The following is a 25,593-nucleotide window of genomic DNA, read 5'->3' as shown; positions in this document are numbered from 1 at the left end:
GGAAGCATGAAGCTGACCGGGATAGCTGCACTGTCAGCATTTTATGTGGCGCTGAAATTGACTTGACATTCAAGTTGCCCACGCTCTTTGATTTAAGCGCTATAAAACTCTACTTTTGTCTCACTCGCTCAGTCACTCGCTCACACTGAACAGAACAACCTAAACCTGCAGCAGCCGGCTGAGGGTGGCTCTGAAATCACTGGTTAGTGAATAAAAAGTGGGAAGAAAGAGGACAGGGACAGCTTCAAGACAGACGAATGTGTACTTACTGGACTGGGCAGTGCGGGCCTCGATGGGCTGGGTGTAGACACCCAAACCCATTTCAGAACGGGCGGCCAGGGAGAAATAGTACAAAGTGTCTGGCTTTAAGTTCTCTACAGCATAGGAGCCTGCAGGGTTGAAGGTCACGTGAATCTGGAGGGTGTAACAGCGGAAGGAAAAATGTCAGAAGAACTCATCAGAAGCAAAGACATTCACACAAACCTACTCACGGATTGAGCTGTTTTGCTTTAACAAACTGGAGTTACTCTGCCACTGAAGAGCACAAGTTGCTGTCTCTTATTGATACATGCGTTCATATTTGAGAATACGGTCAAATTTGAGAGCCATGTGATTCAAAAACAATTTGCCCTCAACTGGTCCAGTTGAATGAAAGGACAAAAAAGAAACTCTACATCATCAACGGCAACATTCATATATCTGCAGACTCCCTACAGATATAAGAAAAGACTGACAGATAGATGCACGCATAGATTTTTATTCTAACCTTATTGTCTGAGCCAGCTTCCCAGTACTGCAGCTCATACTTGGTGATGGGGTCCTGTACGGGCCACAGCCACGTCAATACAATGCGCGTGTCCAGCTCGGCTTCAGCCTCAAAGCTGGATGGCTGGGCAGGGACTGGTAAAGAGTAGGTGAGAGGGCGAATGTTAAAGAACAAAAAGAATCAAAGAGAGGATGTTACTAAAGCTCCTGCAAAGATCACCTCCATAACTTTTACTGCGTGGCAGATGAACCTGTGCACAAATCACCTAAAGAGCAGTTTCCCAGACACTCAGTATGCATAATGAACACAAAAGCAAGAAAAACTACAGAGCTTCAACTCATTGTATATGCTTAATCACACCTTTAACCTTGTATGTGCATGAATAGAGATGTTAAAAACACTGAAATCCAGACACAGTGGTTGGTTGCTCACCTCCCTGCTGGGTCTTGACTTGCAGGATGTCAGATGGTGGCCCATCACCAACAGAGGTGAAACCCAGCACTCTGAGGCTATAGGTGATATCGGGAGTCAGTCCTGAGATGGTAGTTAGGCTGCTATCGTCTGTGTTGTGTTTATGCCAGGCGCTGAGTGGCGCTGTCATGTCAGAGCTGTAGTAGACTCTGTAGCCCCTGATTTGCCCATTGGGTTCCTCGGGTGGCTCCCATTGAACTAACATTGTGCTGGCGCTCAACATCCGCGCTTGGACGTGTAGAGGCGGTGAGGAGGGGGCCTGTTCACCTGTGCGTGTCTCCACAAGGTCGCTGGGAGGCCCGTGGCCAATGTTATTAACAGCCATGACACGAAACTCATATTCAGAGTACGGACTAAGCCCGCCGATGCTGTAACGGTTGGTAGCCACACCTTCAACTTCCTGGAAGCCATTGTCGGAGGATTTGGCTCTGTACTGGATCATGTAGTAGGACACAGGTTCTGGGTTTCCAGACTCCCATAAGAGAGTCACACTGGTAGCTGTGGTTTCAGTCACCCTGAGCGAGGTGGGGGGTTTTGGTAAGGCTGAGGAGGGAGAAGCAAAATATTAGCTTTAAAGAACTGAAATGAATTACTTAAAAAAAAACAAACAATTCTTGTTACCTTGTGGGGAAAATACATGGTGCAGTGCTACATTAGGTAACTCCTAGAAAATAGCTGTGTTTCGTGGCCTAATTTTTATAACAGTCACCACCAATATTCCCCAAAATAAAGGAAATAGACTGAAGTCATTTAGTCCAGCCTGTCCATCTCTCAAAACACAAGCAAACTGTTCTGTGGTGACAAATGCAAACAAAACAAATGGTCTGCATCATAGCTTCCTTAAAGGAGTTGGCCTGGATTGCCGCGGTCCCTCTAATGACTGTGGCATTTTGTGTATTGACCAGTAGACTGGAAAGTAAATCAATGCAGACAAAAACTGATAAGAAAGGCTGCAACAAGTAAACAACACAGTCACAATGTTGTAAACACAAAGACGGTTGGGGGCGCATTCATGTCGACAGATAGATACCGAAAAAGGACAGGAAAAAAGTCTGCTTCGAACTAAAGGAAAGAAGCAAAAGTGAAAATGGCCGACCTTCGGGTTGAACTGTAGACGGATGAAGTGCTTTGACGGGGGTGAGTGATGGAATGAAAAGACACAAAGTGAAGAGGAAGACAACAGAGTGAAACAGAAAGGTGTTTCAGTTGACACAGCAGAGGTTAGAAACATGAAACAGAGATCCAACGTAATGCACCAGGGAGAGAAACTCGCTTTTAAAACGTACTTAATATTTTTTTTACTGTTTGTACACACTCAAAGTAACAAAGTGTGGAGTCTTTGAATACTTATTTGATCATTTTAGACTCAAGCTTAGCATCCCGGTTATTATAACAGTGTGATACTGTCAATTTCATCTCATTACCCCACCCCACTTCTACACAGGGGATGCTAGATATGCTCCAGTGCCTTTGTAAAAGTCTTCATTAAGTGACCTGAATTGATTAGCATTCCTCCTAGACACACAAATATACACAAATAGAGCAACATAAGGACACTTTGGTGAAAGAAAAGTTGTGCATTGTGCAAAGTTGCGCTGCATTTTTACAAAAAATGACCTGAGAATGCAGAGAGAAACATAGATTATTGTATTGGCTTCAGTGCTGCAAAAAACAAGACTAAAAGCCATCAACTTTTATTTCTCAGTATCAACAAAGGGTCCTCGACAAATAAACCTTGGATTGAGCACATTCAGAGGCATGTAGATGTGGCTTATTAAGTGCCATGCAACCTCAGAAATAAACGGGCACTAACTGGTCTGAAAACAGCGCTCACCTTTGACAGTAACCTGAGCAGTGGCTTCAATCATGCCCAGAGAAGAAATGGCCACGCATGTGTAGTTAGTCGATTTGCGAATGTTAGTGACCTCCAGCACATTGCGTCCCAGTGGCATGTCTTCTTCCTTGGTTAACTCCTCGTCAGGCGTGGTCCACTTGACGTAGGGCATCGGTGAGCCCACTGCCACGCACGTCAGGTTGACGCTGCCGCCCGGCATCACTTCCTGATTGGTGGGTGGAATTGAGAATCTGGGTGGGACTCTTCGCACTATGGCAATGGAGAGAAGAAGAAAGCGACAGGAGTCAATAGGTAGGAGATGTAAGGTGAGTATTATTCTTTTTGTTAGTGAGAATGATCGTGCTCTATACAACACCACAAGGCTAAAAGCTAACTGAGAAAAGCTAACAGAATGCAGGGTGATCGCTTTTGTCCAAATGTGCAGGCGAGCACAATGGGAATAATAGGACTGTCACAAAATGCCTCTGGAAATTCAGAAGAAATCTTTGAGGGGGTGTTTTATCCTCTTGCCTACAAAAGGGAATATAATCAAAATAGCCCAGTTTTTGCTGGAGACTGTGTCTGGCCCTCTTTTGTTAGAGTGTCAAGCAGTGGCGAGAGTTGCATCATTGAGAAACCCTGTGGAGATGCTATTGTTTGATTTCTCCTCTCGCTGCCTCTCCGGCTCCTTATGCTCAGCCCGTCTTTCTCTCGCTCTCTCTCGCTCCCTCTCTTTGTGCGGTTCTTATATGCAGATAGGCTGACATTAAAAAGGGGTTCCCATGGAGACAAGAAGGGCCCGTTGACGTCGCTAGGGACAAGGCAAACACCAGTGCAGAGGCGCCATGCAATACTGAAAAGCTAGCCTAGAATAAACAGGCAACCAGGATTTACATATGACTTGTTTTCTATTTAAATGAAGATGCGCGAGAATGCATCCCATTTTAAACATTTTAGATCTTTTTTTGGTAACTTTTGGCAACTACAACAAAGTTTTTCACTTCACATGAATGCCTGACAGCGCTACGTGAGCATCCATCAGTGTCAGACCTGTTACATTTATGACATGCAAGAATATCAATATAGTGCGTGCTAAGAGTAAGGAGGGAGAGCTCTGACTTCTTTAACCTTCAATACAGCTTGGCCAAATATTTAGCTCACCGCAACGGATGCATTATTACTGTCCCATTACAGCTGGATGTATGTTTTTAAAGACAACAGCATGAAACTATCCCTGCAGAATTCATACTGCATGTTTCCCCCTAATACACTAAAATATCGCTGTCTCTCTCTGGAAAAAAAAAAGCCCTTGACTGTAATTGCTCTTTTGCACCGGTCTACATGAAAATGGATTTTCAAATATGAGTCTCCCTCCACCTCCACCTCCTCCACCCCCACCCCTTCCTCCCCGATCTAATTTGAACCGGAACGTCGTTACAGCCATGCTTGTTATTCCCCTCATTATGTGGCAAAATGGAAAAACACAAAAGCACCTTTTGAGATTCCAGTCAGGAAAAAGGCTTGTTCTCTGGACTGCACTATAATAAGGGGGACCTGGTTCATATTCATCTGAATTTTCCCATAATAATTGAGGTGCTGTATTTAGACCTTCTGCTGTTTTAATCAACAGAATCGTCTGGGGCTAAACTACTTTGCTCAATACCACAAAAATATTAATATTCCTGGTCTGAGGCACAAATAGAAAAGAAATCACAGATGTGTTTTCCTGATAACACCGGGAAGACTAAAGAGGTCGTTTAAGCTTCAGCACAATTTACAATCAAATATTAGATGACAGTTTAATATTCGTAAAGTTAGCGAAGGATATCGGACAACTTTACAGAGTTAATACATTTTTGGAGGAGGAAGAAATTAGCTTAAAAACTTCCACAAATGAGTACATCTGATATCAGGGGATATTGGGAATATGACTGATGACATGCAGAGACTGGACAGGCAGAGTGTTGCCAGGGTGGGAACTGGATGGGTACGACATTCTCAAGCAAAGCAAGCACGGGAGCTGAGGAAAGATATGGAATAGGATAGCGAGTCTGAGTATGCTGGAGGGAAGAGGATAAAGGAGGAACTTTGCACCATTTTCTCACGTTAATGACCGAAGATCTGATTTCCAGCATCGTTAATTTGCAACACCTTTGAGAAAGAAGTGTCAGCATCCCGTTCATGCTGGTGGCCACCTGTGTCTTCCCACACAACTGCAACGCCCTCGAAGTGCAGCAATTTTTTTTCTTCATATGCTTATGAAAAAGAGAAACCTGAGAGGAGCATGCCTAATGTAAAACCATTAAGCTCAAAGTATCTGTTATTCTTTCATCACTCCATAGACTAAACAGTGCTAAGAGCAGTCTGTCAATGGGGTCTGCGTATATTGAACACTTAATGTTGTGAATAATTCATGGTGTGCGGTTAAGTTTGGAGAGGTGCTGTGGAACAAAATGACTAGAGGGCAGGTAATTGTTATCGATTCCCCCGAAGCCTCTCTCCTGTTGAGAGCGGTTTTGGAGAGATGGGCTCCGGGACTCTATCAAAACCACAAAATAAGCGCAGTCTCCACTCCTGCCTGCCTGCTTGCTGGATACCTATAAATTTAACTGCCTTGACAAAGTGCCCAAGGATAGCAGAACCTGTTCAGTCAATCAATATCTGGCACACAATGGCACAGATTCAGCAGGCTCTCTGGGCTTCCTGGCAGCAGCACTGGGCTACCATGATGGCTGATCATCCCCCCTGTCAGCACACTGCCAGCTCATTCTTATATATCCTACAGGTCAGCTCTTTGCACATCAGCGTTTTGCAAATATTGCACGAGGAGAGACCATTTCCAAAATATTACCTGGGTTGTGGACAAAGCGAATATAATCATTCATTGATTTTTACGATTTTTTTCAGCCTGTAAACATGGGACCGAAAGTCATAGTTATAGATATATATAGCACGTTAAGCATATAGGGCTTTCGGCAAGAGTAAACATACTGTATTTCTTGCAGTTACACATCATTACCTTTTTCCAAACGTGTTCTGGGGAAATGTCTCATTACGCTAACATGTCTGTCAAATCTGTCAGTCTCTGGGTGGAGGATGCCCATGGTAGTAAAACAGACATAATCCCCTGAGAATGGCTTTGTCAGTTCTGATACCCATGTCCCTCAGTGGGAGAGCAGAGGGGTTTCTGCCTAAATACCTGACAAATCCGGTTGCCACCTGAATACCGGAGTAATCCATCACACACCACTGATGGGCCTACAGAGGCGGATGGAAAGGCTGAGGGTTAAAGCAGCTATAGCTTTTAGTGGAAGCATTGGACAGGGACAATATGGGTGTGGAGGGGAGAGTGAATAGCAACGTAACACAACACAACAGACATTTAATAATGAGTTAAGCTAGCTGCTCAGGACTCCTTTGTACGTTTTGGCAAGACTAATCGAAACAAGGTTTTGGGGAGCGGCAAGGGAAGGCATGCAAGAACTATACACAGATACATGCAAACAACTCGACAACACACATTTGGAGTTCAGGGGATTAGGGGGAGCTATTTTTAAATGAGTTTTTTTTTTTGAGTGTATTCACGGAGGGGTTGGGGTTGCCCTCACCTAAAGCCTGCTTCAAACTAAAGGGAAGGGACAAAAGTGAAAATGACCAACCTTCACGCTGATCTGTATGCGGATGAAGTGATTTGATGAAGGTGAGCGATGGAATGAAAAGACACAAAGTGAAGAGGAAGACAACAGAGTGAAACAGACCAGTGTTTCAGTTGACACAGCGGAGGTTAGGCACATGAAACAGAGATCCAACATAAAGCACCAGGGAGAGAAACTCGCTTTTAAAACTCACTAAATGTTTTTTCTACTGTGTAGAGACCTATTTGACTATTTTAGACTCTAGTTTAGCATCCCAGTCATCATAACAGTGTGATATTGTTAAATTTATCTCATTATCCACCCCTCCTTTACATAAGGGATGCTAGATATGCTCCAGTGCCTTCGTAAAAGTCTTCATAAAGTGACCTGAATTAATTAGTTTGCAAGTTTCCCTCCTTGACACACAAAAATACACATACATAGAGCATCATGAAGATACTTTGGTGAAAGAAAAGACCTGCTGCAGCACTTTATCCTCTGTGACATATTGATATGTCACATGGATATATGAAGGAGTGCCAGCAGACAGAAGCTGACATCCCTCCTCCGTTGTGGGATAAGCGCTTGACAAATGAGCGGTCATGCACAATCACAGCACGCTCTCGATTCTGCCCACGTTGATGGAGTCCTCCTTGGGAGGAGGGTCACACAAAAAAAATAAAAATAGGGAGCACACGCACTCGCACACCTCCAACCACGCACGCAGTCCTAATGGATGAGAAGTGAAAGGACATAAATAGATATGCAGACATGAAGGGGAAAAACAATCCAGGAGCAGACCTCATCCACAAAACCACCTTCTCCTTCAGTCTCACAGTCCCCACCCACACACAAATATGAGGGCATCACTCTCTGTTGGCTGTGAAATGTCAAGACAAGGGTGGTGACGGCAGCATGTTGTGTACCTGCAGACAGGAATCGGATTGGGCGGCGACGATGAGTGGAAAAAGCACAAACACATTTGTAGACAAACCCACAACAAGCACATTTAATTCGAGTCTGACAGCAGAGAGTGTGCGCTTGTGGGAGGGTGTTGGCATTTCAAGATTACAAATGATCTCGCGACGCACGGCAGATAAAATTTTGAGAAGGAGCTAAATTTGATCAAGTGACAGATTCCTATTTTCTAATTAACTCACTGAAAAGTCAGAGTGAACACATATCTCAGCACTTAATTTCCATTTATTTACTCATACTAGTGAAGGCTGAGAATAACAATTTTATAGCTTTGTAAAGCGTTTGGCTGACAGCAAACCTCAAAACAGCCAAAATCTCCCCTCATCTCTGAGAATTATATAAACTAGAACAACAGGAAAGGAGGAGAGGCAGGTCAAAGTGCACTCGTCTGAAGTCCCATATGTTTTAAACTCAATCTAGCAGCCCAGTGATAGCATAGCCCCAGGTCTCATCTCCTCGCTCTTGCAGCGGTAACAAAGATGGTGAAAACATGGCTTGAGCCTTTGTTCTCTATCCCAGACGAGCACACTTTTAAAAGGTTACGGTTGGTTTGATTTCTATCTCTCCACTGGTGTGGTGAGGCTGGCGGAAAAAGTTGGTGTTAAGGCCAAAGGGTTGACAGCTACCTGGGTGGTAGAGTAGAGTAGCTGGGCCTGGGGGTCTTGCTGGCGCCACAGCACACAACTACTGTAATTACCTCTGAGGGGGGGGAAAAGGCAGCGTCTGCACCTGTGACAGACAAGTCCTGATTAATAGACAAGACTTACATCCCTTCCTCGCCTTTGCTGTTTTGCTGACTACCTCTCCCTGTCAAGCTTTAAGATCTAAACCTTGTGTTCAGTGTTCAGTCTGTAAATTTGATTCCTCTCTTATCCTTGAGGAGAATTTTACCGATTCCTCTGATCCAGCAGGATGTTTCTGCTGCTGCAAAAACCGTTATCTTGGAAAAATCGGTGCTAAATATTAGTAGAGTATATCTGAGTGACAATGAAATTTGTTTAAAAAGGTAATTTCCACTCCCCAAACTGGTTTGATTATGTTTTTTTTGGTGTGGATTAGATGGAAAACAGTGGACACTTATTCACTTATTTTATCCCAGTGGATAAAAGGGAGACAGTGGAATCACTCATCCGTAAATGAGCCTCTATGATACACTACTGTGTGCTTTTAACAAAATTATGAAATGAGAGCCAAGCGTGTCTTTTTCTTACCATAACACTTTCACTCACTCCCTCCCTCCCTCCTCCACCAGCTTTTCTGTTCCATGTACATCAGACATGGTGGTGATATCTGCAGGGGCTGACCCGCACTACTCTCTCCCCTATACCAGCTTTTTCCAGTATGGGTGCAACACTGCCCTCGCCTTGCATTAGTCTGCTCACAGAGACACCGCAACAAAAACAAACCCTGAAACTCCAGACTCATCCATGCCTTTAAGAGCTCTGGGTTATGCGGGGGGAATAATGGAGCCTTTCGATACAGTCAAAATAAAAAAGAAAGGAGGCCTGGCATCAGTGCCAACAGAGGAAATGGCTTCAATGCAGCTGTTTTCACAGAGGCTGCACCTGGTGGAGTTTGCAGCCAAACAGGAGGTTGAGGTTAGTGCAGCTCATTGGTAAGGAAGGAATGGCATGGCGAGGATAATGCTGAGAGAATTGCTTAAAGGTGATACACAGGCAGAGAGAGTGGGCATAAATGTGGTAAATGAGAATTACACAACAGTTAAAGGTACTGGAAGCGTTTTTGCTCATCTTGGCTGATTGGAAGTCTCCTCCTGCTGAAGGTCAACTGAGCTAAGCTGGAAATTGCTCAATTCATTAATAAGAATTTAACAATCAATAATGAGATGTAATTTGTCCCATTTTGTCAGAGGCAACCAAGGTTGGATGAGAGGAAGGAAGCTGTCAATAAAACACACTCTGCACATTCCCACACAGCAGGGCTTAAATCATATCGTGGCTCGACGAGGCATTTAAGCCGAGGCACTTTAAAGGCTTGCGTGGTTTCTTGAGATAACAGAATGATTTTAATGATTGATTAACTCCACGATTGAGAGAGACATTTGACTTTACCTCGCACGTAGAGATTGGCAGGAGCAGAGTAACGGGTCCCGGCACTGTTCATGGCGACACATTCATATTTCCCCTGGTCCGACTCCTCGCTGTTCTCAATTTGCAGGGCTCCTGCATAGAGGATTAGCAAATTTAGCTGTCTTGACAGTTGTGCAATAGGACACATTACTTGGCATGAAACCACAGCAGATATCTGTACAGTGACTTGCTAGAAACTCTGCAGACGACTAGTTTAAGCCAGTTCATGCTCAGACACGGACACAGATCAGTCAAGTACAGAGCAGATCTGGCAAGTTTATGACAAAAGATGCTCTTTCTCTTCGTTGTGTTAAAAACAGGGCTCTGGGTCAATATTCATTTGAATAACATGTCAAAAGCATCACGGTCTAATTAGGTTTTCTGCTTTGGGAAATAACTGACAAACCAAAGAGATTACATGATAAAGGATTATTCTCAGCCAAGTTATGCCAAATGGACTCAACATGTACATGCACAGTCACGCTGCTGTTAGGACATTATATAAACAATGTAACTTTAATTTTAAGTTGAATGTAAATAATGACATATAATATAATAATAATAATGACATAAATAAGCATATTTCTCCAGAAAGAAGGCTTCTTTTCGTCACTCATTGTTGAGTACACATTAAGCAGTGACCTCATTACTGACCATGTCCCACTGAAAGGAGAAGCTTCAGCTGCCAGATGGCTTAGATTAGTATTCATAATCCTGAGTAGCTCTATTTATCAAAGAGAAGACTAACATCTTGTTCCTAACAAAGCATAAAATCCCAGGAGACCGGTCTTACTTAGGTCCTTCTGACACTCCGTGCCGGAGCTCTTATCTGAGAAGTTGAGAAAGAGCAACAGCACACTTACCTGACCCACCTGATTTCAAATACACTACAAACAAAGCTAATTCTCTCACAGGTATACAGTGAGTGATAAAACGTATCACATCTCCAAGCAGCATGGCAGAAGGACGAACGGCGGCCAACCACCATGCAGTTTGAAAGTGACAAAGATACTCAGCATAAGATGACGTCAGGATACATTTTTCACATCATGCAGTATGAGATGAATGTAGCAAACAGGTTCACCACCAACCATGGAGGACTCGACTCCAGACAAGACCCCAAAAGCAAAAGAAAAAAACTGGAGTTGGACAGGGACATGTGACAATATCACCTTAGATCTCGTGACAACACATCCCTCCAAGGTGTTTACTCTGCTTGCTGAGCTCATCGCTGTCTGATTCAGCACTGACATGTACCTGCATACTAATGCAGATGTCACAAATCTGTCAATCTGCCTGTTCTACCATGGGGGAAAACAGTCTGAGTACTACAGAAATGTAGAAGGTTACTGCTATCACAGTTGTCAAACTGCAACACTAAACCCCATTCAATAACTTCCAAGCGCTAGAACACTTCTGGATTTCCTACAAGGTCATGTCACTGTTTTATAGGGTACAAACTAAGGGGCAGCGTGGCTGTCATAACATAACACCAGCTCCTAAATAGTTAAACATCTAATTGAATATGGGTTTTATCAGGACAAACAGACACACAGAGACTCTAAAACGAATTCAGCTTGCCCCACAATATCCACTATTGCTGTTCTTAAAGGGAAAATCGTGCTTTCAGTTGGAAGATTTCCATAAAAAGGCGTTCAAACTTCCACCTTAATAATCTCAAGCAGGTATTTTGCGCCTATGCTAGTGTGTGTGTGTGGGGGGGTGGGGGTGGGGGTGGGGGGGGGGGGGGGTGCATAGGCTGTATGTAAATGCAGCCATTTCACTTCACATTGAGTCTGCACTGAAGCGACAGGTAAATCCTCTTGTGGTGATGGTGGCCTTTAGTTGAAAATGCGACTCCTCACCCTTTTTTTGCTGAAAAGCCATGAGAGAGGCAGAAGCCGAGAGACGTTTGTTTCTCTGAAATAATGTTTGTGTGCGTTTCCTCACGTGTTGTTCATTCTTTACAGTATGGGAAGGTCCTTCAAAAGGCTCATTTACAAGATAACACATTGGACTTCATTTCTATTCTCATGGCATCCGGGTTGGTGATCATTTGTTTGTCAAGGAGCAGACAACAGACAGAACATTTTGGGAAGAGATGAGGGCAGAAGTGGGTGGGCAACAACAGCACTGATGAAGTCGGTGATGTCGGTGGCGTAGGGGAGAAAACAGAGATCTGATGTGGGTGTGAGGGAATGGCGTGGATGTGATATTTTCCAACACACTTTCCATCATTCTTACCTCTAATTGGTGTACCACCTAGGTGGGAGTAATTTCGATGCAAACAAGGTTGAGAGATTAGTTAGTAATCCACTTACAACAGTGGCAGAAAAAAAACATGGCTTCTGACAGGCCACATATAAAAAGATAAAACAACCTGATAAAGAGTAGAAGCCACTTAAAAGTAATGTAATGCTTAATGCTGTGAGGCAAGGGTAAATTTTGGACTGGCCACTGAAAGAAAAAACTGCTGTTTGTCAGAAGGATCCCGTCTCTTAAGCAAATATTTTGAAATGCTCCTACAAAAGCTACAACCACATTTACCCTTGCTTTACAGCAGGATTATAAAATGATGAATTTGAAGGTGATATATTAATTAAGCTTTCAGATTTAAGATGGCTCCCACTCTGCAGACAGCAGTTAGTAAAAAATGGGCAAGAGCGATTAATGAAAGTCATAGACAGTAAACAGAATGGCAGATAGCAAGAAGTATCAAGATCAGAGGTATTAAACTGAAAGAAAGTTAGTATCTCTATAGAGTGAATGAATTGGATGGTGTGAAAGAGAAAGAATAAATGTGGCTGCGCGCTCAATAAAAAAAAAAAAAAAAAAATCGAGCTTGTGTGATGCAATAGAAGTGGGTCTTTCTTTTCTGTTAAAGTGTGAAAGCAAATTAATGCACTTTTTTCCCGCTATTGCAAAATTGGCCTCATTTCAGGTCACAGGCAGTAATGTAAATCCTGATAGAGCAGCAGATGTCAAGAACAGGCTAGCGAATAAAAAAAGGATTGTTAGTCCGAGGGCATTACACATCAGCACATTTTCAGGCACTTTCAATATACGCGAGGAAGAAAACTAATTAAAAAGTTTGCTCTTCCAAGTAGAATTTTTTTTTAAAAAAGGTTTGTGCACAATTTAAACGTTGCACTAAAATGATATCAAACAATTAAGGAGTTTTGTTAGTATCTACTTTGTAGGCATTCGTATTTAATTTGGGTTATTTTGATGCAGCGCGGCCAAGAGCCAGCGTGGGTAAGTGAACATGCACGAGTGCCCCGGCTTCTGCTGTGCAGCTCTAATGCCAGTCTTTTTCTGGAGTAGCTCTCATATTTAATCCCTGGGTCTCAGACCTACAGCCAGGCCTCATGGCTCATAACCTGCTTTTAGACATGCGCTCCCTTTCTATTAATGCAGTGGTTTATGAACATATAGGCTTCTATATGAATGGATGTCCTGTCCTGGTGCAGTGTGTAAGTCTGAGCTGCATGCGGGAGATTACAGCCTGCACTTGAGGGGCAGGGACATCTCTCTCATGTTACTGTGCTAACTAAATCTCCAAAAGTGTAATTATACTTAAGTAGGCTCTATGTTGACTAAGTCTTATGTACGTGTGGAAAATACTGGGGCTCTTTTGTTGTTCTTGTGAGGAGGGACATACTATATGTCTGGATGACAGACAGATACTTTTAGTCGAGAGGTGATTGTACAGGTCACCTGGTTGGACGCAACCTATCTCGGTTCGACTCAGACTGCAATCACTCTCAAACAGGCTGGAGAGGATTTGCAATTAATCACCATCTAATCTATAAATGCAGGCAGATTGCCAACATGCTGCAATCAGTCATAGTCAGTCTGCACTGATGAGTGCAACTCGTCTGTTCCATCAAATAATGAAACTTCAAATTGAGCTAAGTTTTACAGCAAAAAGCATGTCTTACTTTGTGATGTGTGTGCAATAGCTGCCACTAAGAGTGTTTATTTATTATTTATTAAAAAGGTAGAGAGATTGTGAGTTGATTGCACAGTGATTTTGGTCTAAAACTACTGTTTTTCCTGGTTTAATGTAGCCCTAATGAAGGCATCTAGTATGCAGATTGGTGCAAAACCTTTGCCATCTGGCCCAGGCCAGGGAATATGTCTTCAGTGATTAACAGAGCAACTACAGTGAGTGAAGAGCATTCACAAAGTCAAATCCTAGAAAATGCACCACTGGTTGGCCGTACTGTGACCCAGCTGCATGTTTAACAAATAATTAAGGAATGTTTAATGTGATGAAAATGATTTTTCTGTATTTTAAAAGGTTACAGGAGCATTCGTCGCTGTCGAGCATCCCAGATTAAGACGAGAACACCATTCCAACTCCTGAGGTACTTTCAAAGTGACTGCTGTGCTGTTGTGAGGAATAAAATTCTGTAAGAACTCAGCCAAGTAATCAAGGTGACAATGACAAGTTCAATAACACTTTCATGTCCTTTGTGATGAAAGTGAATACATGAAATCATATCAGAACAAAGGCCGTTTGGGTTTTTGTTTGTATTTTTCAGAATCTCCTCATGTCTAACATGATTTATGTGTGTTGGTATGCAGAGCTGCCATTGCAACATTATATGTATGCCATAAAGTTAAACTTTAAAGGTAATAAATCAGATCAAATAAAACCGTACCTGAGCGAAGTTGTTTGATGCGCCCGTTACTGCTGCTGATATCCACAGGAAGCATGTCCTTGAACCATGAGATCTCTGGGTCTGGGTTTCCACTGGCAGCACACAACATTGTGGCAGTTCTGGTCTTTTCGACCACCTTTAGCTGGGGGCCCATATCGATGGTGGGAAAGCCATGAGGAACCTGGTTCTCTGAAAATGAGCAAAAAGGCAAATTTTAATTTTAGACTCTAGACAGAGAAAAAAGATGTTGAGAAAAATATTCGGAGAAAATATATTTTCAGCTGTTGCAAGAGGAGTTGAGTGCAACAAAGCTGTTGAGCTGGCAAGGCCAGAGAAGAGGTTGAAATAGAGCAAATAAATTTCAGGTGCTGCAGGCCTCAGAGTAATCAGACCACACGCACACAAAAAAAAACATTGTGCAAGAGCAGGCGATACTACTGGGTAACACTAGATCTGGTACTGATTTGGATTAGGTTGGAAATAAGAATGCTGTTTGCGACTGATTATCATGGCGACTTATTACCCAAAACAAGGAGTCTGAGGTTTAGACAGAAGGAAGATGGCTGCAATCTGCCTCTGGGTACCCATGCATAGATGAGCTGCCTTAGGCTTTGCAAACTAAACAAACCCATTTGAATAATCCAACTCATCATAATGGATGTAAGAGCATGACAACAAGTAAAATATAATCCCTAAACCAAAATTTGGGATCCACAAAAAAAAAAAAAAAAAAAAAAGGCTTTTTCCCCAGTGTATAGCGGCAGTCTTGACACATGGGATTCAAATGTCGCAAAGCATACAGTCCCTACCATCCTGCTCCGTTTATGCCTATTAGAGTAGCGAGGGGGTGGGGGATGGAGCCTATCTGCGCTACCATAGGGCGAGAGGCGGTGTACACCCTGGACAGGTCACCAATCAGATGCAGGGCTAACACATAGACAACTTTTCACATTCACACCTCTCTACCACTGCTAATTAAAACTTGCAGTATGCATATGTGGCATTCTAGTCATGTGAGTCAATAGCCATTTTTTCCCCTAGCAACCACTTGTTCGCCATCGCAGTCTTTAATAAAAAAAATGTGTTCTAGCTCAGATGCTTTCAACCTCATAATAAATCCAAATTTAACCTCAGGACAGCAACAGTCAAGAAGAAACATGATAGCCCTTGAGAGATCTTATTATCAGCTTGCACTTGAACCGGTAATTTAGTTTATCTGTCTCCCCATATGTAAATGTGTCATGGGGCCATAGTGTTGAGTTGAAGTAAGTGCTAATGACTGTAACTTACCTTTGGTTCACCATGAAAAGATTTTAAACTGCAGGCTGTGTAACAATAAGCAAAAAGGCTGCTTTATGGGGGAAAAAAACATTAATACGAGAAGCTGGGAAATATATTGTCCGGACAGGAACCTCGGCTCATGTACTCATTCTCTCTGCAATTATCTGTGCACATGGTCATTCCAGCTCACCTCGGGTTAGAGGCAGGTGAACCCTCTGCACAAGGTCGTGCTGACTGAATATTTTACAACACCTGTGGATTTTTTTTTGTTGTTGTTCTATTTTAAAGAATGACAGAAAATCTCAAGGCTGTCCATCATTCTAACAGATCAGAACACAGACAGTGGCTTGACTGTAACATTGAATAATTCACTTGTAACACTACACACAGTGCTGGCAGCGTTGGCGGCCTCTCTCTTTCATAAAATTACAATAAACACGCACTGCAGAAACCTCCATGAAGATTTCTTGGCAGCTCCTTCTGCATGAGGTTTACCTCCTTGTGCAGAAGAAGCTGTAAAGTCAATGAAGTCCCACATTCAGAGACTTCTGAAATTTCCCGAGTCATTTAAGTCAGTTTTACAGTCAGGAGGAGGGTTAATCCACTCATCTGTTTCTCGCGATGGTGATACTTTTTTGTGTATTAGTAATTGTGACTGAGTTATTCTTAACAACATGATGCCATTAAATATCTCTCATGATCACTAATCCAGGGTGACCCAGCCTTGGATAAGTGGAAGAAAATGGATAGATGGATAAAAATCACATTATTGTGGATTTGTCTATGACCCTGTAACTCAAAAGGACAGGAAATGAGAACGTTTTAATGGAAAAAAACAGAATGATCTGCTACAAAATCATTAGATCCAGGGTGTCTGGGGTAAACATTTAATCCTTAACCACTGGAATAGTCACATATATACGACTGTGACAGTAAATATATACACGCATCAATAAAAAAGCCTGACTTCTTTCCAAACTTGTGATTAATGGATCATCAAAGAAAAACACATTTTATTTAGATCCTCTAAGGACTATGTATCACTGATCAAATGCAAGGATTTGTATGAGAAATGATGCCACAAACAAAATAAAAGCCATTTTTAATACATAGAACCCGTGAAACCCCATTAAGTAGGCTGCATAAGCCCCTACTTGCCTCGTCTGAGTCAAAAATCCATATGTAAACCTATATGACGAGCATTAACACGACCACAGGTTTTTTTAAATCTATTCCCGAGCAGAGCAGTTGTTTCTTCTTTCACCCTTGTTTTTGGCCTGTAGCCCAAATTGTCTCATATTCAGATGTAGCTGACAGATCTCTGCAAGGCCTCTTATCGTTGTGGCAAGGCTTACTTCCTGTCTAACGATTTAGAATCAGTTTTCAGACATCCCAACGGAAACCTCTACAAAAGAGGATACCTCTATGAAACACACAAATACAGCACAATGAAATACCGCTGCACCGTTTGTCACTGTATGAATAATGGTAAGAGTATTGTTGTGCCCCGTGTTCCTTTGTGGTTTGTTCTCACTAACCTTCAAAGAGAAAGAAAAGGAGCCAAAGACAGGAAGTGAATAAGGCCGAAAAATGCCTGGTAGAAAAAAACCCTACATAATGTTGAAGCGGCAGTAATTTTTGATACAAGTAAGGAATCCATTCAGTAGAGTTAAAAGTTGATAACTAACCCCAACCCCCATTACTCAGAGAAAACCACTAATTAAGTTAAATGTGCAGGACTCTGAACTCCTGTCTGACCTTAGAATACGTTCATAATGGATCATCTGAGAGGAAATCCCTTTGTGCCTGCTCCCCTGGGTGCACTCACTAGCCAGTAGGTGTGGGTTGTGGTGGTTGTGTTCAGGACAGCAGGTTGTACTTAAGGACTACATTAGAGGCAATGCTTGGGCAGTGATGGAGCAACACTTTTCCACAATGAATTTTCTCAAAAGTCTGGACCCTCGTAAAAACATTTCATAGATTTAATGGAATTGAATAACACCGTCGGTTGGTTGCTAACGATTAATCATTACACACAATTACACAAGGTGGAATACGCCCAAAAAATAAAATAAACAGAAAAAAAAAATCAATATGCGGCCTGTCCATCATCCACCACTGATTTCCAGTGTTCATGAATCATGCAGTGCCAGCTGTTTGTGCATGTAGCACATGCTCAGACCCCCTGGTGTCACTCAGCCTCAGCCAGAAAATTGTGGCTTCTCTCTACACATTGAAAACCAACTGATTCCCTGAGACATGACACTGCAGTTACAATTAAAGATTCTTAGAAAATTATATTAAATTTGATGCATTTCTTTGACATATTTCTTAAAAAACATTCATGCCTTACTTGGAAGAAATTTATCTCTGTTATTATACACACATAACTACAGAACTATGCCTTTCACATGAGAAACTGGCATAATAAATGACAATGCCCACCCACCCAACTCTGTGGAATTGCTGCCTATAGAATATTTATGATTAACACTATCGGCAAACGTTACTGGACTGTGAAAAATAAACACCATTGGCAAAACTGGTCGAAAGATCCCAAAGGAGTTCTTACATGATTCAGCGACTCTGTCGTTTCAGGAAGCACAAACGGGGAATAATTTTAAAAGCTTCTGCAAAGCCTAAAGATTAATGTGTCTTTGATTTATGCTTAATGTTTGCATTGCAAGGGAAAGTGCACTGATGTGGAAATTTCTACATGGTAAACTATTAAATGCTACACTGTTCAGACTGCACATATAGAATATGCTTTAAATATGAAGCATCGCTCCGCTTTTGTGTTGCTTCCGTAATGTGTCCTAAATGGGAGCGGGAAATATCCCAGGTTAGTTAGAAGACAGTAACACGGCTCTTCTTAATGACCAACCAAAGCAGGTTTTGCTTGCTACATAAATTGTGCTCATAGGAGCACGAAGGACAACTGAATGGTTTTAAAAGCAACATCAATAAAAGTGATTCTAAGCCACATGTGCAACGTTTTTCCTAAGAAAGGAGGCGAAACATCTGATGTCTTTTGATAAATTTAAACTGCATGTCCCATATGTTGGACAAAAACTGATGACTGTCTTTCCTTTTAACTTCTGCAGGAGCACAAGCTTAAGATCACAGAGAATTGATTATTTAAAAAAAGAAAAAAGAAAATCACTATCATTTATGCATAGTACATCTGCGTAAGAATAAATATCAAAAGACTTTAAAGCACAGTTAAGCTGATTAAAGTTGTTCATTGTAAAATCCCCATAACTTTAGAAAATGTAAAAGCTAATAACAGCTAGTTATTTCAACTTACTTTAAACATAAAGCTCACTGTGAAAAGGTGAAATTTCTCCAGCGGCTCTAAAAGCATTCAGCCTACATTTTACATAAAAAGCTGGCTATGTCCTTGCCTTTTGGCAAAAAGGAATAATTGAAACTCCTTTCTATGCGCTCATCAAAGATCATATCGAGCTATTGGATAAGATTTGAGCCCTGTCTGTCTATTTCTATTATTGCAACTCCTGCAGCTGGCCTTGTCTGCCAACTTGTCATCCCGAGAAGACAAAGACATGCCTTTGTTCAGTCCTCTTTAATTTGGAGGAAAAAGAAAAGATGGGGAAATTTGGAGAGAAACCAATGAAACAGTGCAGTCGTTGCAGGTTGATGTTTATAAAGATAGAGGGAATTTTTAATAAAAAGCCTCTTTTATGCCGAAGTGTTATTCCTCAAGAAAAGCTCGATTCTCTTGTCTAGTCTATGCAAGAAAATATGAGCAAGGCAAAAATCCTGTGATAATGTCATACAGGCGTTCAGTACTGCAGCAAAAAAAATTTAAATAAAAAAAAGAATACTAAGATCATGAGCTCCACTTGTAAGGAGATTAATGTGTTCTACTTTTTTAATCTAACTACTGCATTGGTAATTTATTCAGTTTGCATGCAGACTTAACAATCTGCAATCACGCATGCTGGGTACAAACCTTTATTCTACCACTGATCTAATATTGTGCTGCATACTGAAGAGCTTTAAAACCGGTGGTATTTACTGGAACTTTTGTTTCACTTGCAAAGTGTTTCTGTGCCAGAGTTAACAACAAAAACCAGTAGAAACGCCCTGGATTTGCAATGAGTAAGGTCAGAGGCGGTGTCAGGCGGGCACAAGATGCAAATGTAGGTACGCGTGAACAGGTTCTTCCATGTTGTGATAATAAATAGGACCATTGTTCTCTCAACAGCAGTTTATCACGCACAGAGTCATACTGCAATGTGAGCAGCTTAGCGCATGAACATAGTCCGCAGTGGTTATCGCAGCGCAGTAAAAGACTGAATGGGCAGAAGGGGAACACTTAATGTGGTTTTGTGATCGTACTGCTCAATTAGAATAGCAGTGGGAGCTTTGATTATACACAAAAGGCAAGGAGAAACACTGGAAAAATAATTTATTAAGAGAAGAGGCACTGCTACTATGTTAATTAGTCAAATTAAGAAAACTGTAATCATAAACCCTTGTGTCGAGGAGGAATGCCTCTGCGACAACCATAGGCAGGTGAAGTAAGATTTAGATGAGAGATGAGGAGAAAAAAAAACTCAAAAGGGACTGGGGAAAGGAGGAGAAGAGGAGGGAGCAGGGGAGGGTTGCATGCCAACCTCCTGCCAGCTCCAATTACCAGTGCGAGTGGAGCGTGGCAGCTAGGGCGATGGGTCTAATCAGAGCCCTGCTGAAAGAGACCCATCCCTGTCCTCTTGTCCCACTGGGAGGCTGCTGGAGCTCAATCCCGCACTAACGTCAGCCAGCGTTTTTCCCACAACCAAAACATACTAATCTCAATGGGGGAAAACACTCCAGACACCCCACTTCCTTTGTAAGAGGGGAGCCCTGACATAGTGGCACAAGATACAAGACTTGAATGCCTGCCTCATTTCCATCTCTGTACGCCCTGGTATCTTCCTCCGTACAGCGCTAAGGACACGATGGTGGAGCTGCTATTAATATTTTGAAGATTACATAAGAGAGAGGCCCGTTTGGAAAGAATATACAGTTATGAAAAACGTGATCGGGGATTACGTCAGCGTGCAGTGTATGAATAGTTAATCAAGTTCGGCGTAATTGTTCGCCTTAAGAAAGTAAGGTTAAAAAGTGCGCCTTTCCAAAGGTGCTCGTTTCATAGATCTGAGCCAGTCGTCTCAAAAAAGAAATCTAAGGCTTTATGATCTCCACATGTGCCTGTTTGCCAAGTGATGGATGACAACAATTAAAGGTGATGTCTGCTTTGATAGTGTGAACCAAAAGACCACAGTGGCAGCCACACAGCCACTTGCCTCATGAAATATTACTGCTCTAAAATCTACCCTTTCTGAGCATACATCACTGCTCTGCCTTTACAGAGAACACAAAGGCCATTTTAGCTTTTTCATTTTCAGTGTTGAAATTTGTAGCTTTTAACACTTAAGTGACGGCTAAATGTCTGACAAAGGAATCTATTTAATATATTATTTGTTTGACATGAGCACTAGAACCATTATCATCTCAATGTTTCCACTTCTTTTCTTAATTGTTCACCTTTCTGGCAGCCCAACCTGTGGGTGAAACTAAATATAGTGAGGAGACCGTTGTCGATGTCTCAACTAGTCTTGAGTCAATTTGGCACCGAGAGGCAGATGAGCAGTCGGCGGAAACAAAGCACATGGCCTCCAGCTGTTTTCAGCCAAGAACATCAACAGACACGAGACAGACATTTGCATCTGCCTCAGACATGGAAGTGTGAGAGAGGTGTCAGCGCCAGCAAAAGGTACAAACAGAAAGCCAAACAAGCACAAGTTCAGCCGAAAGAGCTTTGCGGGTAGCAGGATGCAGATAACGTTTTTAAGTCCACCGTGAAAACATAAAACTGCAAACGTAATGGCGGTCACACACTCTGCTGGAAAGTAGTAATGGGCAGAAATCTGGCAATAGCAGCATTTTAAGTTTACAGTAAAACACACTCCCACAGCTGTTGCTTATTAACATCGCCTGCTGTTTAGTAGACTTTGACCTTGTATGTGATAGGAATGGGAGTGTGAAATATGGTGACAAACAGGCAGTGACTAATTTGTAGCTACTCTTGTTCTTTTGACTTGCAAACTGACACAATGTCAGGGTACAGGTTTTTCTCACGTGTTGTGCCACGAAGGGCATGTGAGCAGACCTTTCAGAGGAATACTAGCTGGCAGAGCTCCCACTATAGAGGTCTCCTCGGTAGGGATGGTACGGCACACCCCAACATCAAAGGAGGCCATTGATGTAATACTGTTGTAATGACATGAAAATGGTGAAAATCTCAATGGAACAGAATGGAAAAAAAACAAAACAAAGAAAACAGGATGCAAAGTACAACCAAACAATTTTTTTCTACAGATTGATGATGTGACTAATGTCGCTGTGGTTAATTACATGACAACTAGACTGACAGAGAAGTCAGTTTACTAGATTTGCTACTATAGTCGTACTCTGAGGGGTGGGAAATCCATACAAAGTGCACTGAAATATCCATTGAAATCCACATGTTGTCAAGCCAGTTGGCTCCAGTAAGCTCTCTCTTACACCAGGTGTTATGGCAGTTGCTATGGAGATAGCAGCGCATCAAACAAGCAGTCCCTTAGGACACGTGAGCTGCATGATAGACACACCTGCATTCAACGGACCATCACAAAAATACAGCCATAACAAAAACACCACATGCATGGTTGCTAATGCACGCTAATGCACTACATGCTAGTAGTAGTACATCACTGCGCAGTTATTCTCTTGTTTATCCAACTGCACTCGAAGTAAAGAGACTGTAATGCATGCCATAACCTTTGAAATAATACACTTTTTTGTCTGGCTGAGCAGAACATTTGGCCTTACTTCCTCGCCTACAGGCAGATAATCAATAACAGTCATCTAATTCCCCCCAAACTCCTTCCACTCCTTCCTTCCCTCCCTCTCTTCTTATCATCTCTCTCTCCACTTCCCTATTTATCTCTGCTTCTCCCTCTTTCTCCCATCTGATATCATACTTCCACTGTCGTCAGTATGATCTACGGCCCTGTCAGATGCCCCGTGCCTGTTATTTATGCTGCGGCGCACCAGTTAGTACATCACCCTGGCCTCTGACCCATTACTGCAACCCAAGGGTGGTCTTCTGATTTCAAATGGTTATGCTGACCGAGTCACCTTCTGGGACAAGCACTGCTGCACAGAATCACATCCTCCATTAACTGTGCTATACGAGTAGCACAGCTGTAGGCTTTCATTTTGATATTACAGCTCCTCTTGCCTTGTGGTCCTACTAACAGGAGTTTGATTGAAGACCCTTGAGATTATGGTATTACAGACTACACGGTTTGTGGTTTACTACTTATTTTAATGTAACTGCCTCTAAGATGGAAAAACCTGAGGGCTCGTGGTAAATGTCTGCAGTAATGCGATGCGGCTAATAAGACAGGCTATTCCTCCAGGTGTCACGGGAAAGAAAAACAAGGACAGGATCAAAAATCAGGAAGCGTGACGGTTAATGAAATCGCTGTACCAAAAGAAGCAGTGCAGCGGTTCGCAAATAAATGAATTAATTGATCCTCTCCACTCCTCAAATTAATCATCGGCAGAGCTTTATTGTGGCATGTTTAGTGTAATTATCGCAGATAGGAATGGCTTTTATGAGTTCTGAGAAAGGCAGTGGAGTGGATGTAGTGGAATGTGGCAGGTTCTGTTAATTAAATCCTCACTGACTGGGCTCCTGTGACAGACTTTACTTATTCTCTCACTCAGAGATAATGAATAATACACAGAGTCTGTGAGTCAATGTCGACAGCTTCAACATTGATTATGTAGAGGTTTGCAGAAGTGCTCAAAAATGAGGTGCCACTATAGTTCACCTGGTTGAGCAGGCGACCCATATGCCGTAAGCCTCGGTTCGAGTCCGATACCATCTGTGCGTCATTCTCCTCCACCCTCTCCTTGCTTTCCTGTCAGTTCTCTACATCATCCCGTCTCATAAACGTTAAAAGGGCAAAAATTTATTTTTTAAAGCGCTTAAAAACATCACACTGCGGCACAACCCGTTAACCACAGCAGATGAAAAACTGCCGTAATTTTAATCATCAACAGCAGAGAAGAACCAAGACAAACATGACCTTCCGCTGCAAACGCTTTGACAGCTGGTAACAGTTCTGCAGATGCCCAGTTTTCCTGAAGATAGCAGCGTTTTAAAGCCAATTCGATTCACACATTTTCATGGCTAGACCATTCCTTGTAGCTGGTTTAAACACCAGCCTCGACACCATCAGGAAATACCAAGTCAACAATAAGGTAAAAACATAAGTTTACCTCAGGAATCATTAAATAACATGTTAAGCTTATTACTTGCCGTGAACATGCCCTAACACTGAGTGCTACAGCAGGCACACCTATAACTGCGCACGCATGTTCAGTGATCCGTTTCTTGCAAAACAGGTTAAAAATATAGACAGAGATGTAATGGATGCAAAAACCAATGGAGCCTTTGACAGCAGCAAGCAGACCAATAAACTACAACCTTGAAAAACACAGCTTGGAAGCATAGAGGGAAATGGGACTATGCCAAAATGGGACTATTCCTCTTAAACATGGGGGAAACGTGGAGCTTAAAGCCAGCCTATAAGGCTGATAGTGAGTCAAGCCCTTCGCCTCTGCCTTGTGTGGCCCAGTGGATAAGCCAAGAGGGCTCGGTGTGTAAATGTGTGAGGAAAAGGGGTCAGGGTGAAAGGACTCCCATTAGCCAGCTCATTGAGTCTAGGTATTAGACCCCTTGACAAGCAGTCAGCCCATCCATCCATAGCCAGTCAGGGCCTGGGGAGATGTTGACTCATTGGCTTACAGAGCTACACGGTGGGCTTGGCTCTTGGTACACGCAGTGGTAGAGACTCAGGGTGGCGTTAGTAAGTAAAAGGAAAGAAAAACATCAGGTTAGTCTTTAAACATTTTTTTGTAACTTTTTTGTTGGACTGTATTGTTTCATTGTTATTTCGACAGAGAATACAGAAACACACATTAGCACAAAATGCAGTTCTTGCAAAAGAAATAAAAAAGTTACATCATATTTTCTTTAAACTATGTTTCTTTAAAATTATTTTTAAGGTACACTGTACTAAATAAATAAGAAAGCAAAACATTTAGACCCACCGCTGAAAATTGATGTACTTCAACGCAACACTCCCAACAATTGTGGGCTAAAATAGACCATAAAAGTAAATCAATTTTCAAGGTTTTTATATTAGATTGTTACTTGCTTTCCATTCAAGAAGGATTTTCCTTTTTTTTCCCCTGGTGTCTGTTTGTTGTCTAATCATTGGTTCGGCATGACTCACAGACAGACAAAGACCGAGACAAGCAGCTTTCACTGTCACCAACATCAAAGCGTTTGGATGACACCATTTATACTAAACCAATCAACAAAATATACAATTATGAAGTAGGAATTGTTATATGAAATATTTGTTTGAAATCGAAGAAATCAAAAGCAATTCTGCTCCAAGGTCGACACAATGTCAATAAACCACATGTAATCATTTGGGCCTATATCTAATTTACAATTTATAGAGCTACGCTTTCTCCCTGACAAGGAGAGGATATTAAATACAGCAGAGATCATGATTAACTTTATAAGAAAACCAACACAGAATGCCAACAAGCCAGGCTGAGATTTTGAACTTTTGCCAAGCATAAAACACTTTTTTTACTAAAGCACAAAGATCAGCATAAAGCAATGAGTAAATTGATTTGATGCAAAATTACGTTATAGGTGGTTGCAGGGCTCAGAGCTCTTGGGTATAAGTACCTATTAACTTGAATTTGACCCTTCAAATATCAATTTGATACG

The 25,593-nt window shown here is 42.1% G+C and overlaps 1 protein-coding gene across 18 annotated transcripts in view; it reads right to left on the bottom strand.

Annotated features, from left to right (window-relative positions):
* The window catches only part of LOC101471578 (receptor-type tyrosine-protein phosphatase F), a 174,002-nt gene that overhangs the window by 54,384 nt on the left and 94,025 nt on the right, over nt 1-25,593 (bottom strand). For 11 of the 18 annotated variants that reach the window (XM_076876587.1, XM_076876589.1, XM_076876591.1 and 8 more), the window contains exons 5-10: nt 14,442-14,630; nt 9,757-9,867; nt 3,072-3,341; nt 1,199-1,780; nt 767-900; nt 270-414 (exon numbers count right to left, since the gene is read on the bottom strand). In XM_076876587.1, the coding sequence (XP_076732702.1) occupies nt 270-414; nt 767-900; nt 1,199-1,780; nt 3,072-3,341; nt 9,757-9,867; nt 14,442-14,630 (1,431 nt within the window). Of the gene's footprint in view, nt 1-269; nt 415-766; nt 901-1,198; nt 1,781-3,071; nt 3,342-6,730; nt 6,923-9,756; nt 9,868-12,018; nt 12,037-14,441; nt 14,631-25,593 lie in introns of those variants that run through there. The other 7 variants (XM_076876584.1, XM_076876586.1, XM_076876588.1 and 4 more) reach the window with 2 other exon arrangements.

Source organism: Maylandia zebra, linkage group LG18 (assembly GCF_041146795.1).
Source record: "Maylandia zebra isolate NMK-2024a linkage group LG18, Mzebra_GT3a, whole genome shotgun sequence".
NCBI lineage: Eukaryota > Metazoa > Chordata > Actinopteri > Cichliformes > Cichlidae > Maylandia > Maylandia zebra.
This window is presented reverse-complemented; position numbering and strand designations above follow the sequence as displayed.